The 13511-nt window shown below is 31.2% G+C and overlaps 1 protein-coding gene and 1 long non-coding RNA gene across 2 annotated transcripts; both read right to left on the bottom strand.

The window, feature by feature from the left end:
* Positions 1 to 4599: 4599 nt before the first annotated feature.
* LOC131610523 (calmodulin-binding protein 60 B-like) lies at positions 4600 to 7558 on the bottom strand. The gene is made up of 7 exons (XM_058882487.1): positions 7236 to 7558; positions 7070 to 7148; positions 6876 to 6922; positions 6013 to 6500; positions 5762 to 5922; positions 5431 to 5640; positions 4600 to 5331 (listed from the first exon to the last, which is right to left on the bottom strand). The coding sequence occupies exons 1-7, from the start codon at positions 7316 to 7318 to the stop codon at positions 4873 to 4875; spliced, it is 1527 nt and encodes a 508-aa protein (XP_058738470.1). The 5' UTR covers positions 7319 to 7558; the 3' UTR covers positions 4600 to 4872.
* Positions 7559 to 10458: 2900 nt separating this feature from the next.
* LOC131612792 (uncharacterized) lies at positions 10459 to 11465 on the bottom strand. Its single transcript, XR_009287482.1, has 4 exons — positions 11367 to 11465; positions 11190 to 11230; positions 10682 to 11095; positions 10459 to 10580 (listed from the first exon to the last, which is right to left on the bottom strand). It is a non-coding gene; the product is annotated as an uncharacterized LOC131612792 (long non-coding RNA).
* Between the last annotated feature and the right edge of the window lie 2046 nt (positions 11466 to 13511).

Here is a 13511-nt window from a genome sequence, read left to right as displayed (position 1 = left end):
ATTAAATTTTTTTTACTCTTTTCTTGTAGTGTAAAAATTATGTTGTTGTGGCCCATTAGTTGACAATTTAGCAAGAAATCTTCTTTTTTTTTCCTGACGTGACCTATTTAGGTGGCTTTTGATAATTTTTATTTATTTTTTGTACTTCTTTTATCATAAAATTTGACCTTATTATAGTAATAATTCTTTCCTATTTAGGACTTATGTGACATACATTGGTCGTAAAAAAATAATATTTTAATAGATAATTGGAGTGAGGTATCAGATGATTTAAAATGAAGTATATGAACATAACTATAGTATAAATTTTTAGTTTACATGATTTGATAGTATTTTTCTTTTTGTTAAATATTAATACCTACTTATTGAAGTAACATGTAGTTAATTTTTGAGTTTCAAGAAAGTGATGATAAATGATCAATTGCTTTTAGAATATTTTATTTTTAAGGTGTATTTTAGATTTAAATTTAACTTGTTTCATCCTTGTTATTGTGCATTTTTACGCTTGTTTGTGTGTTTTCCTATATTTCAGGTAAAAAGGGACTGCCTGTGGAAAAATGGGAGCTAAGAGAGATCAAATACACAAAGACAATTGAATAAAAGAACCTCTAGTACAAAAACTCAGATACCACTACAAATTGAATAAGACCTATTCTGGAAAAGACTCCTTATGAACTGTATAAGGGAAGAAAACTCAACATTTCTTATTTCCATCCTTTTGGATGCACTTGTTTTATTCTGAACACTAAAGAGAATCTTAACAAGTTTGATTCTAAAGCACAAAAATGTATTATGTTGGGATACTCAAAATGCTTTAAGAGCTATAGAGTATACAATACAGAAACATGTATTGTGAAAGAGTCAATTCATGTTAGATTTGATGATAAGTTTGACTCAAAAAAGTCAAAGTTGTTTGAGAATTTTACAAATCTAGACTTTGGAGAAAAGGCTAAAGATTCTAAGGACAAAGATTCCAATTAAAAGGATGTAACATCAGAAGTAACTGACAAGTTTAATTTCGTGCATATATCTCTATATATATTTTATATAATTAAATTATATAATATTATAATATTACAATTAACAATTAATATAAGTTAAAAAGTAAATTCATAGCTATTGACAAGTTTAGCAATAGAAAGTAAGTAAACATGAAAGGTAGGGATGTAAAGCACATTGTGGAGAGTTAAAACATGTGAGATAACTATGCTACCAGACACTCTGAAGCAATAACTTGGGAACCATCGGGTAAGCTAACATGTACAAGTACTATGGCTTTGTGTGAGTTAAAATAGGCTAAATCATAAGAGATGTGGTATGTGGCACCAGTGTCAAAGATCCATAGATTAGGGTTCTTACCATGGTCATTGGAAGCATGAGAGTTCAGGACAAAAGGTGTTGTGGAGATAGAATTGGCTTGAGGTGCGGGTTTGGACTGTTGGAGCAAAGCCATAATGTTGTTGTATTGCTCTTGTGTAAAGCCAAAACTTGGTTGAGATTCATCAGAACCTGCATGAACAGAAGCAATAGAAGACTGATTTGATGAATTGAAAGATTGAGTTTTACCTTTACCCTTGAGGCAACAAATCTCGACTGTATGATTAGTTCTACTATAGTGAGTGCATACACGATTGTGTCCTCGAGCTCCACCTTGTGGTTTGGATTTGAAAGGTGTCTGACTAGTCTTGCCATTAAATTTCCCTAAAGAATTATGAACTTGAAAGGCAGTGACCTCTTCACTGGATGTTGCAGGAGGGGCAATAATAGAACCTGCATAGTTCAACTCCCTTTCTTGTTGAATCACAAGTGAAAAGGCCTTATCAACATTAGGGAGGGGCTACATCATCATGATTTGAGATTTTGAATGTGTAAAATTTTTCATTCAAACCCTTGAGAAACCTAATAAAGTAGTCATGCTCATGATACTTTCGAATCAATTTTATGGCACCACATGAACAAGAAATGGGGAAAGAACAAGCTGGGATAGGTCTGCAATTCTCTATTTCATCCCACATTATTTTTAACTGAGTGAAGTAGTTGGAGACATCAAGAGAACCTTGACGAAACTTGTACGAATCTTCTTGAATATCGGAAATGCGGAAAATACCACCTTGAGAAAAATGGAGCTGTAAATTCTTCCATACTCCAGCTGCACTTTCGACCCGCAATACAGATTTAGCAATGGACTCTGAAATTGCTCGATGAATCCAAGCTAAGACCATTGTGTTACAACGAATCCATGGAGCGTATAACGGATCTAAAATAGGAGGCTTCTTGAGTGTTCTGTCGATGAATTTGTCCTTATTCTTGGAAATCAATGTAATGTGCATCGATCTCGCCCAAGTATGATGATTCTTGTCATCAAGTAGATGTGAGACAAGAACCAATGAAGATATTCATTCGGATGTAAGTAATACGAATTCGATGGATTTATGGAAAAATAGGTGAAGCTCTGGTTAGCAATAAGAGAAGAATAATGACAAGAGGAACACAAAATTGTAGATTGCAAAGAATAAACCTGCAACAATCGGTCGGTGGAGAAGAGAGAGCAAACGATGGCTACCAGAGCTGTTGAAGCTCTAATACCATGTCAATATTCAAATAACCAGAAGATTTGTTCATAACAAAGATGAAGATGGAAGCAATGTCCATAGAAGAAGAAGATGATGCAGAGAGTTTGTAATAGAAAATAGTTTGAATCGTAACTGTTAATTTTCATATATTCACACTATCCAAAATGAATGGATATATACATTATCTGTACAAGAGATATGTGGCTATGGATTGATCTAAGTATTACATGTGTCATTGGTCTAGAAGCTAAATAATGGTATACATAAAATGGAGACTATACTATATATATGCTAATACATTCCATCAAACAGGTTCAGAGCAGGAGTACCCATCACTTGGAGAATAACAGAGAGAGAGAGAGAGAGAGAGAGAGAGAGAGAGAGAGAGAGAGAGAGAGAGAGAGAGAGAGAGAGAGAGAGAGAGAGAGAGAGAGAGAGAGAGAGAGAGAGAATAAGAGAGAGAGAGGGGTTAGAGACGGCGATGTAGGGTTTCAGTTTATCAACAACGGTGGTGAGACAAGGTAAGAGAGACCGTAGAGAGAACATCACTAAGCGTCACAGAGGGGAGCTTCGAGAGACCAAATGAGTTTCGTTGAGAGTGCTCGGAAAGCTGCAACAGAGTAAGTCGGAAGCATTTTTGTTGCGGCGCCGTTTGTTTACTAATTAATATTTATTATATTAGGTTGTATTTTATTTAGAATATTAACTTTAATAAATTTACACCCACTTAATTAAGCAATTAAGACTTAATAAAATAGATTTTGACTTGTAAATGTGTTTAGATTAATATTTTGATTTATAAAATTATATAATTCTTTAAATTCATTTAAATTTACACACGTTTTAAACTTAATGGGAGTAACTAAGATTAGATTGTAATAATATTTTTATTTTACATTCGTTTTTAAAAAATAGGATATAAATTATCACATGCTAATACTTAAAATGACAATTTATTTATAAAACTGTCACCGTATTTTTTATATACACCCGTTTTTAGTATATCGAGTGTAAATTACAAAAATTATGTGAAATTTTTATTTGACTTGTCACATACATTCTTTGAAAACATAATATTTAAATTAAATATTTTGAATCATATTTTATAATTTTAAATGTATTTATTAGTTTGCGAAAGTGAAAGATTATTTTATTGTAAGGCTACGATTTTAAAAATCAATTTATCTATTCAATTGTTGGGGAAGATGGATCCATCAAGAAAGATTTTAATTTTTAAAAAAAATTTAGTTTTAGTGACGTGATTTACATGTCAAAAATTAGTGACACGTAGATCTTCCACGTCCCAACATTGTGGCATTACTATCACGTCACTAAATTTCTCTGTTTTCTGCATCTTATCTGTCATGTCTGCTGTAACAGAATAGGTGATTGATGTTTGTGCAGGATGTTGCGACGTGAGTTTCATGTCACTAATTAGTGACATGAAAATCATGTCACTACTAAGTTGGCACGCACTCCCCTACGGCGTAGGCGTACACTTCGCAAAATTTTGGTTGTGAAATGATTTTCCACTTTGTAGCATGAAAATCACGTCACTGATGAGTTTTTTTTGGTAGTGGGAAATGACAATATTTTCAATCTTTGTTGCATAAGTGTTAAGTTATCTAAAAATTAAAGTTGATCCCACTCTTATTTAAGTGTATCATTTAATTGATAAATTCTTAAATAGCTTATGTTTGATTAGGTATCTAAAAATTCATTAAAAAAATTAATTATGGTCTGCATCATAACTGAATGTCAATGAATGAGTTGAAGATCAACATTAACATTGCAGTCAAGTTGAAGATAGATAATAAGTCAGTCATCCACCTAGCAAGCCATCTCATTTGCCATGGACAGGATTTGAGAAAGATACATCTCATTTGAAGATAGATAGGATTTGAGACAATGTTGCATACCTTAGAGATCAAATCAATAAAGAGAAGTTTAAATCCAGTACCAACATGATTATTCCCTATTTCAAAGAATGCTTGTATACAACATTACCAACACTTTTACTTTTGTTACTTTCACTCAATGTTCTTGTTAATTTTAGTGTGGTGGTAATTACACAAGACTCCACATGACTTTAAACAATTAAAAAAATATTAAAAAAATATTATCACATTGATATGTGTTTGTTCAATATTACATAAACATAGTAAATTTGAATGATGATAGACACTATCTATAAAACTATTTTACAGACTCTTATGTTAACACTATAATATAATGGACAGGAGGACTCTTATCATCTTGCACGTCTCTTCACTGTAATTGAAATTCAAGAACATAAACTTTAGAAAATAGCACTGATATCATAAACCTTATAAATAGGCAAATGTTCATTCTTCTTGGCAGCTGCAACTCTTGTTTTCCCTGATATTCTCCATTTGACAACAGCACGAATCTTACACCACACTGCTTTTGGTTTCTCACTGTTGGATGTAATATTCATATCAGAATTGAGGAAATCAACCAAAGTGCTACACTCAGCTTCATCAAAATTACCAAATGAAACATCATAATTGTTTCCTGGTATTTCTCTTATGTCTGGAACCGGATCAATATTGATCTCAACATTTTGCATTCCATCATTAACATTTGAACTAGAGATAAATGGTTCAACATAACCTTGCAGATCCTGTGTTGATTTTATACGTGCTTCTAAGCTTATGGAGTTCAATACAGCCTCATCAATTTCTCTTAAATTTCCAATGTTTTTGTATGCATCTTGCTTCACAATCTCTACCAATTTCTGTAAAATTAAAGAAATAAAAAAATATAAACATTTTCACTATTTTCCTTTCAAACAAAGACTAAACTATAACAAAAGATACGTTACATATTATCTAACCTTCTGGTTCGGAGTGAGTGTGAGATCATCCGGTAAATAAAACTTTTGTGCATCAAATGTCACAGCAACAAGTTCATAGATCACATTGAACAGCAGCAGTACTGGTTGTCCAATCATCTCATAGCTGTAAAGCATGGTATCATCTACAACACACGATCGGGCATGTTCTATAATATCACACCAGCACTTCTTCTGAATTTTTTCAAATTTCTACATCTCAATAGAAAAACATTCAATTAGCGTTTCAAATTATACGCGAAGATTTAACTATTTTTCCTCTCATCTCATGAAGTTGATTCACTTTAAAAAGTAATTTCAAACAATCACTTACCTCATGTAATGAAGATTCATTGGTTATGAGTAACCTCAGTAGATCCTTAACAGTATGAATTCCGTTGCTACGGAGTCGGTCGCGGAATGGTCCATTTTCAGAAATTTTCTTCAAACGCCACACATCATCGTTCAAGAATGGAGGATAATGTTTCTTGTAAGCTTCATTGACCAAACCAAAAGACATGTTAAAAACAAAAACAAAACATGACAACAACAAAAAAACATATGTGAACAATTAATAAAACTCACCTTCTCCTCTGACATCTTTGACCCTAAAAGCTTGACTTCTACCTTCCTTAATATTCTCTCCATTCTTCATAGCTTTTGCTCCTAAGCTGAACTTTTTGTTTCTTGCCCATCCAGAATTATCAGTGAACTTGATTTCAGAAATAGAAGCAACTCCATTTTCAAGAGTAACAAACCTATCTCCATCCAACAGTGGCTCTTTATTCTTTCTTTCATGCAAGATATTATTATTGAACTCAGTTTCAGTCCAATCTTCATCATCAACAGATTCAAACTTTCCCTGGATAGGAAAAATCTGTATCTTCATTGAGGACAAGGGACCCTCATTGACTATTGACTTAGATCTAACATCAAATAATGCAACTTGAAGTGGTTCATCATTGGGAATTATATTGGTTTTAGTAAAAGTCGTTTTTGGCAACTTATTATTATTAATAAAACGCAACTCTAAGGATCTGGCTCCAGATTTTCCACCTTCATTAACATTTTCTCTGCATCAAAATTCACAAACATAAAAAACATTAAAAAAATAAAAAGCAATAAAAATGATGAATACATTAAAAAATGTACTAAAATTATAATTTGTGACCTTGCTAGTTTTGTTGTGATATGAAAAACTAAATTTTTATTTTCAAATGTTAAAATTAAATTTATATTATTATTCATTTTATAATTAAATAATTTATTTCAAATTTTTATATATATATATATATATATATATATATATATATATATATATATATATATATATATATATATATATATATATATATATATATATATATATATATATATATATTATCAAAAAAAATTATCTGGGTAAACAAAGGGTTCTTGCTAGTTTTGTTCAGACATGAAAAACAAACCTTGAGCGGAGACGCTCTTGGATTTTTTCTTCCACCACATCTCTTACCTATTTTAGGAACATAAACGAATAAAATAACTTTCATCAAAAACATGAGATACTTGTATTCTTTTCTGGTCATTGAAATACTGAAAAAATCTCAAAGAATTTTATTCATAAGGGCGAAAATAGTAAGAGAATTTATATCCTTCTTACCACCCCTCGAATGAAAGATTCCATGAGGTGGGAATCATGAGCATTCATCCTTAGAGTGTTAAACACATATTGAAGGCCACTACACACAATAATGGAGAAGATTAAATTTTAAAAAAGTGGTTATAAACCAAACAAACATTAAAAAAAAAAGAAGAATATAATATACCTATTTGATGCTTGTTTTGTAACACCAAGGTTCCGTTTCGACCCAAGACTAGGAATCCTACGAAATTGATTATCAGATACCATCCCAAAAATTATGTAAGAGTGATAAGAATTTTTTTTTGAAAAGAAGAGTGATAAGAATTGATGTGAATAAGTTGAGGGAAAAGTGGGTATATTTATAATTGTTACGTTGAGTGATGAAGTTCATATCATATTTTCGATAAAAATTCCAAGAAACTACATATAGTGATATAAAAAAAATTAACCTCTTATATCTTAAAGTTTTATTTGTGAGTTTGAAGGGGAAAGGGAAGGGAAAGAGAGGGAAGAGTTTTGTAAAATAAGAAGGATTATGTAGAAAAAATAGAAAGATTTTGGTCAGGAGGATTTTAGATGGTTTGCATTTCTGTATAACACCAAAAATTCTCTAATTTGAGGAATTTAAAAATTGTATTGAATGGCGATTTTAAAAGGTTTAAAAAAATTGTTAAAATATAATTTTTGTTTTAATAGTATTTCAAAACTAAAAATACATTAATAATAAATATTATTTTATCATTTTTAACAAAGTATTTTTTTCAAAAAATGATTAAAAAAACTATATTTAAAAAAAAATTTCGAAGTCCTCTTTTTTACTCCTAACTAGTAACTAACCCGTGCGTGTGCACGGGTTCTGGTATGTGACGCGCATTTGTTTCAGATATACATTTTTTAATAGAAAAATATCTGATACCCGTTAAAAAATAATAATTGAATGTATAGAAATATGTCTGGTACCCATGAAAAAAATAATAATTGAATGTATAGAAAAGTGTTTGGTACCCGTGAAAAAATAATAATTAAATGTATAGAAAAATGTCTGGTACCCGTGAACAAATAATAATTGAATGTATAAAAAATGTCTAGTATCCGTGAAAAAATAAAAATTAAATGTATAAAAAAATGTCTGGTACCCGTAAAAAAAATAATAATTGAATGCATAGAAAAATGTCTGGTACCTTAAAAAATAATAATTAAATGTATAAAAAAATGTCTAGTACCCGTAAAAACATTTAGATCAAGATATTTTCTCTTTTCATATAATGTCATGCCTTAGAATTTATAAACTAAAATCAACATATTTTCTATTTATTATCAAAATGGTTTTATATGAATAATATATAGTTCAACATGAATAAGATATGAATGTTCTCCTGTTAAAATCATTTATTTTATTTTTTAATACATTAAAAAATTATTTTTAGATTTTTTTAGTATTAGTGATATAAAAACTAACTAAAAAAAGAAATCATAAATACTGAGATTCACTATTAATAAAATCATAGATTTTAATTAAACATTATATTTTTGTTCCTAGCATGACTTTTATATTTTCAAATACTTTTAAAAATGGTCAATAAATTTCAAATTTTTTCAAAATTTTTTTTCATAGAGGAATATTTCCATCCAAATCTGGAATATTGTGAAATGGTGTCTATAGCTCAATTGTGAATGCATATCAAGAAAAGGAGGTACCCACCTCTGTTTCAGTCTTCTTCTCATGTAACTTCTGAAGAGCCATGTTCAGTCACTAATGAAATGAGTTGTTTGCAAAGTGTTCGATGAAAGTTCCAATCCAATGATTTTCTTAGTTTTTCTATTTTAAATTTGTGGATGTTGATTTTTTATTCATATGGTGTCTCAGAATATCGCTGGAAAACACGTCGATAAGGTTCTTCATTTCTGGTGTGGACCGCGGATATGTCACCAGTTTGTCATGAGAAAAAGAAAAAATATAAACAGCGAGAAAACTGTATACCTTTTTAAAAACTTCTATTATTAAGAAAAACTATTAAAAACTAATTGTGAAAAACAGAAAAATAAAATATTTTTTTAAGATCGATAGAGTTGTAATAATAAAAACATTTGTAAAGTTTAATAAATGAGACAAATAAATATTCAAAATTAAAATTAGTTTAAAATCAGTGGAAACATAATTTTACATGGTACTGGTGTGTTACCCGTGCGTTCACGCGGATTTTGGCCTGATTACCCGTGCGTCCGCACGGGTTCTGGTGTGGGTTGGACTGGGTTTTTCAGATACATATAGTATTAAGTAAAAAAATTAAAAATATTTTTTATCCGCGTTCACATGGTACTGATGTGTTACCCGTGGATTCACACGAATTTTAATTTGGTTACACGTGTGTTTATACAATATTGATGTACTATCAGTGCGTTCGTGTGATATGGTGTGGGATGCTTTGCTTTAATGTATGTTTTTCTTAAAATAATCATACTGTAGATATGAAATATCAACCTCTATTAGTTATAATTAATTGTGACTAATTTTTGTTGAAAAGGATGTTGGCCACACAAATTAATTTATTTAAAACTCAACTGAATTTTTCTATAATCAAGAATTCAAAATTAAACTCTTAACTGCATATAATACTTAATATATTTACTAAATAAATTGCACACTGCATACACTGCGATTAACTAAATAAATATACAGTCTTACATTATAGTTATGCTGCAAATCACGTAATCCCAATCATCAACATTCTTCATTTATATATTCAATACTTTTTTAATCTTATAAAGGAATATAATTTGTAAACTTTATCTTTAATTTATAATGATAAATGACTTTACCTTCTAATATTAAAAGTGTGTAATTTTCACTCTACTAATTGCAACACTTCAACCAATAGTAATAAATAATTATTTTTAACTAATTGATACTCAAAAGCTAATAACCAAAAACATCATATAAAATAATAATATTGTATAAATAATTAAATAAAAAGCATGTATATAGTCAACATCAAAAAATTTATAACATTTCGGATACATTCTTTCAATATTGTCAACATTTTATGTAGATAAAACTTAATTACAATAAGAATCATATGACCCGTGCTATGCTACTATTATAATAGTCTCGCATTAGTATTATTAACTAAAACATGACTTAGTTTCAAAAATAAAAATTCTAACACTTATTAAAGGAATAAGGAATGTCCTCATATGCCATAGTTTCTTATCGACAACAGATAGAAAATATCTATAGCAGACTCTGTTAGCCCTTTTCCTCCACCTGGGCCAGCATGGGCAAGTAATATATTGGCAAACTATTTAAAGTGATGATAGATTCCAATGATTTTCAATTTGAAATGAAAGTAAAGAATTCAATGGAATACAATGGAATATGCAGCACAGCGAAATTCATCCATCCCCCTCTCAAATGCAGCCCCTCTCAAATGAACCCGTACAAAAACTGATACCAAGTTAAAACCTAATACCACTTTGTGACTGCTATTTTGCTGTTGATTTTCCCCGCTGCATCTTCAATCAAGGCACCCTGTTAGGACATTCATTTCAAAAGTAAAAAAGTTAGTTATTTACATACACATAGATGATGCATAATTTCATATTTCATTATTAGTTATTTCCCCGCTGCACCTTTAATCAAGGCATACTATTGAACTTTTTTTCATCAAAACCTCCTTTGAAACCGCCACAAAGATGATGCATAACCTCATATTCCACGTTAGAGATATACCTGCGGAACTCTTCATTTGAAATGTTACACTTATCCTTAGACAGAGCCACAAAAAGGGTGAATATTGTCTCCAAGGTAACCACTTGCACTCAAATAGTGATCCACTTCCCACCACTCACTAAATTCCTGCATGTATCACATAACTAACTCATCACCAAAACCATTACTAACCCCCACAAAACAATAGTATGTGTCAGTTAAAATGCAAAGTTTTAAATCACAACTGCAATAACAATACGGTATGGAGGAGTAGCCAAAATCATCACCATGGATATAATCTCCTAAGGTTTGTTTTCCAGTTCATTCTTCTTGGCCTGCCATACAACCAATCAAGTCACACACAAATTACCAACCAGTATAAAGGTTCTCACATAGTCACAATATCACTTTATACATAGAAGAGCATACATTTTTGTCAAATGCCAAGGGCCAGTCTTGCTGCCAAATGCCTGAGGAGCAATATACAATTCTTTTATATTTTGATATATAAAAACAAAAATAGACCAACAAAATTAAAACATAATTCCAAAGGTATTAAATGAAGTTTTGATTTGGGAATTTATTTACAGATTCTTACTAACTCACCCTTCAAATTATCTCACTTTTATCCATTATGTCGGTGTTGAACTTTCCTTGCGAGTTGATCCGTTATTGTACATTTTGCTACAAAAAAGTATAGGAATCACTGTCACACGGAAACATAATCATATATAGGAATCACCTCCTGAAATTAAAATGTTCATACACCACTTCTAGTATAGAGCCACACTAAACTAAAGGGATGTATGAGGAACACTTATGTTTTAGTGTCGGCGTCGACATCATGATACCTTCAAATTTTGATGTGCAGTAACAGAGTACCTGAAAGTGTTGTATTAAAGCCATTATTTAGAATTTAAATATAAGGGCTCAAGGACTACCTTTAAACTTGAAACATTCAACATAAACATAAGTTCCTACCTCATCTGGTGCCGATTTCCTAAAAAATTTAAAAAGTTAAACAATTTACTGCAGCTATACGTATTAGACAGTTCTTAAGATTTACATAGTGGTGAATTCATTGGTGTTCCAGCAACAATAAGTACTTCAGCCTCATTATCGCGCAGTTGCCGAACATATGCAGCAATACGTATTTCCGCCTCATTATCTATGATTTCCATAACATCATCGAGTTCATCGAGAGCATAAAACACAAAATAGACCATAAACCATAAGCAAATGCAAATCCATTGAGATCAAAACCATTAGAAAAACCACAACTTTAAGATGGATAGAATTAGTTGTGATTGTACAACAAAAATTGTTTTCTGCACAGTCGCAACGCGTTGGATTGCTCTCTCGAATTCCAAAACTCGGACTCTAAGCCTTATATCAATTATGCAAGTTTAGTTCAAACAGAAGGTGATATGTATCAAATTAGTCTCACCTGTCATTGGACTGGCGGCCAGTCAAAAGTTCTAACCTATCAACTCCAAAATTGTACACGTCGCATTGTTAGGTGTAAATTCATGACTTAAATTATGGATCCCCATAGTCATAAGCTGCTAGCAGCTGTCCTGATTTATCGAAGTTCACTTGTTTCCATAGCTATTTTCATAATATATCTAAGTTCCTATCACAAAAATACCAATAAAATTAGTAAACAAACTTTTGCAATAAATTGTACTTTTAGAATTAACAATAGTGAACTTACCGCAATGGTCGCGCTTCACCATATTCTGCAATTGTAATAGCTCCATAGATATTCACAGAGACAGATAGAGTGGTAAAATATTATTGACACTTAAGAAAATCCAAATATTTATTTGTGCTTACCCACAAGACCAAATAAAATGCAATATATAACAGCAAATATAGGAACGGTATTGATGCAAATAAAGCTCCAAATTTACCTAAAAGAGAGAAGCAGATTATGTTGAGATTGAAATTGATTTACACTCTGTGGCTTCTTCCCTCCGGAGTTTTGCTGAGTGTAAAGCACGGTGTCAATGACACCGATAACATCTATACAAAACAAACTGTGTTAGGGAAATACAAAGAAATAAACTGTAGAATGCTTTCAACTAAGTTTGATATGACACAAAAGACAATATGACAAAGAACATTCATTTGCCATAACAGGTTGTTATAACAGGCTGCATCACCGACTCGAACCGCCACTTCCCACAAAATTCTGCTAACCAATCCGCATAACCACAACAAAAAATTCTTGCAAAAAACAAAACCAAACAGAAACCAAAAGTTGGTTCAGCCAAACTAAAGAGTCTTTGTACCAAGATTCATAATACAACAATCTAACAATGAATATTATAGAACAACAAAACATTGGTTGGAACTTGAAACATACCATATTGGAAAAGACCTTGCGACCGAGATCTCCTGAAACCCTAAGCCCATGGAAGGGTCAGATCTGGAAAAAAAGCCAGCTTCTGTATCTCAGAGTCCTCTTCCAGATTCTATTGTTGCACAAAATATTTCAAAAAAATCAAATCCGGTTATTGTTGATAGCAAATCATCGCTTACAAATATCAAAATCTCCACCGGAAATGCGTTGCCGCCACGACAAATCTACCACCGCAAAACCGCACGTCGAAGCAAAACCACTTTCATAAACAACAAAATTAATTTTTAACCAAAACTCTTCCAGATGCTTAACCGTCCTTGAGATAAAATCTCCAAACAGTTTAAAACAATTAGACCCAGATCTAAAATATAAAAAGTGAAGCTTTT

Source organism: Vicia villosa, linkage group LG6 (assembly GCF_029867415.1).
Source record: "Vicia villosa cultivar HV-30 ecotype Madison, WI linkage group LG6, Vvil1.0, whole genome shotgun sequence".
NCBI lineage: Eukaryota > Viridiplantae > Streptophyta > Magnoliopsida > Fabales > Fabaceae > Vicia > Vicia villosa.
The sequence above is the reverse complement of the archived record's forward strand: the minus strand, read 5'-3'. Positions and strand labels throughout refer to the sequence as shown.

Bases quoted from the DNA above. Each gene is read 5' to 3' on its own strand.
- LOC131610523 (XM_058882487.1), bottom strand. From the start codon at position 7,318: ATGGTATCTGATAATCAATTTCGTAGGATTCCTAGTCTTGGGTCGAAA. The intron at 6,923-7,069 runs GTAAGAAGGATA...TTCCTAAAATAG, and splicing joins AATCTTTCATTCGAGGGGTG to GTAAGAGATGTGGTGGAAGA. The intron at 6,501-6,875 runs GTTTGTTTTTCA...ATTTTGATGCAG, and splicing joins CAAGAGCGTCTCCGCTCAAG to AGAAAATGTTAATGAAGGTG.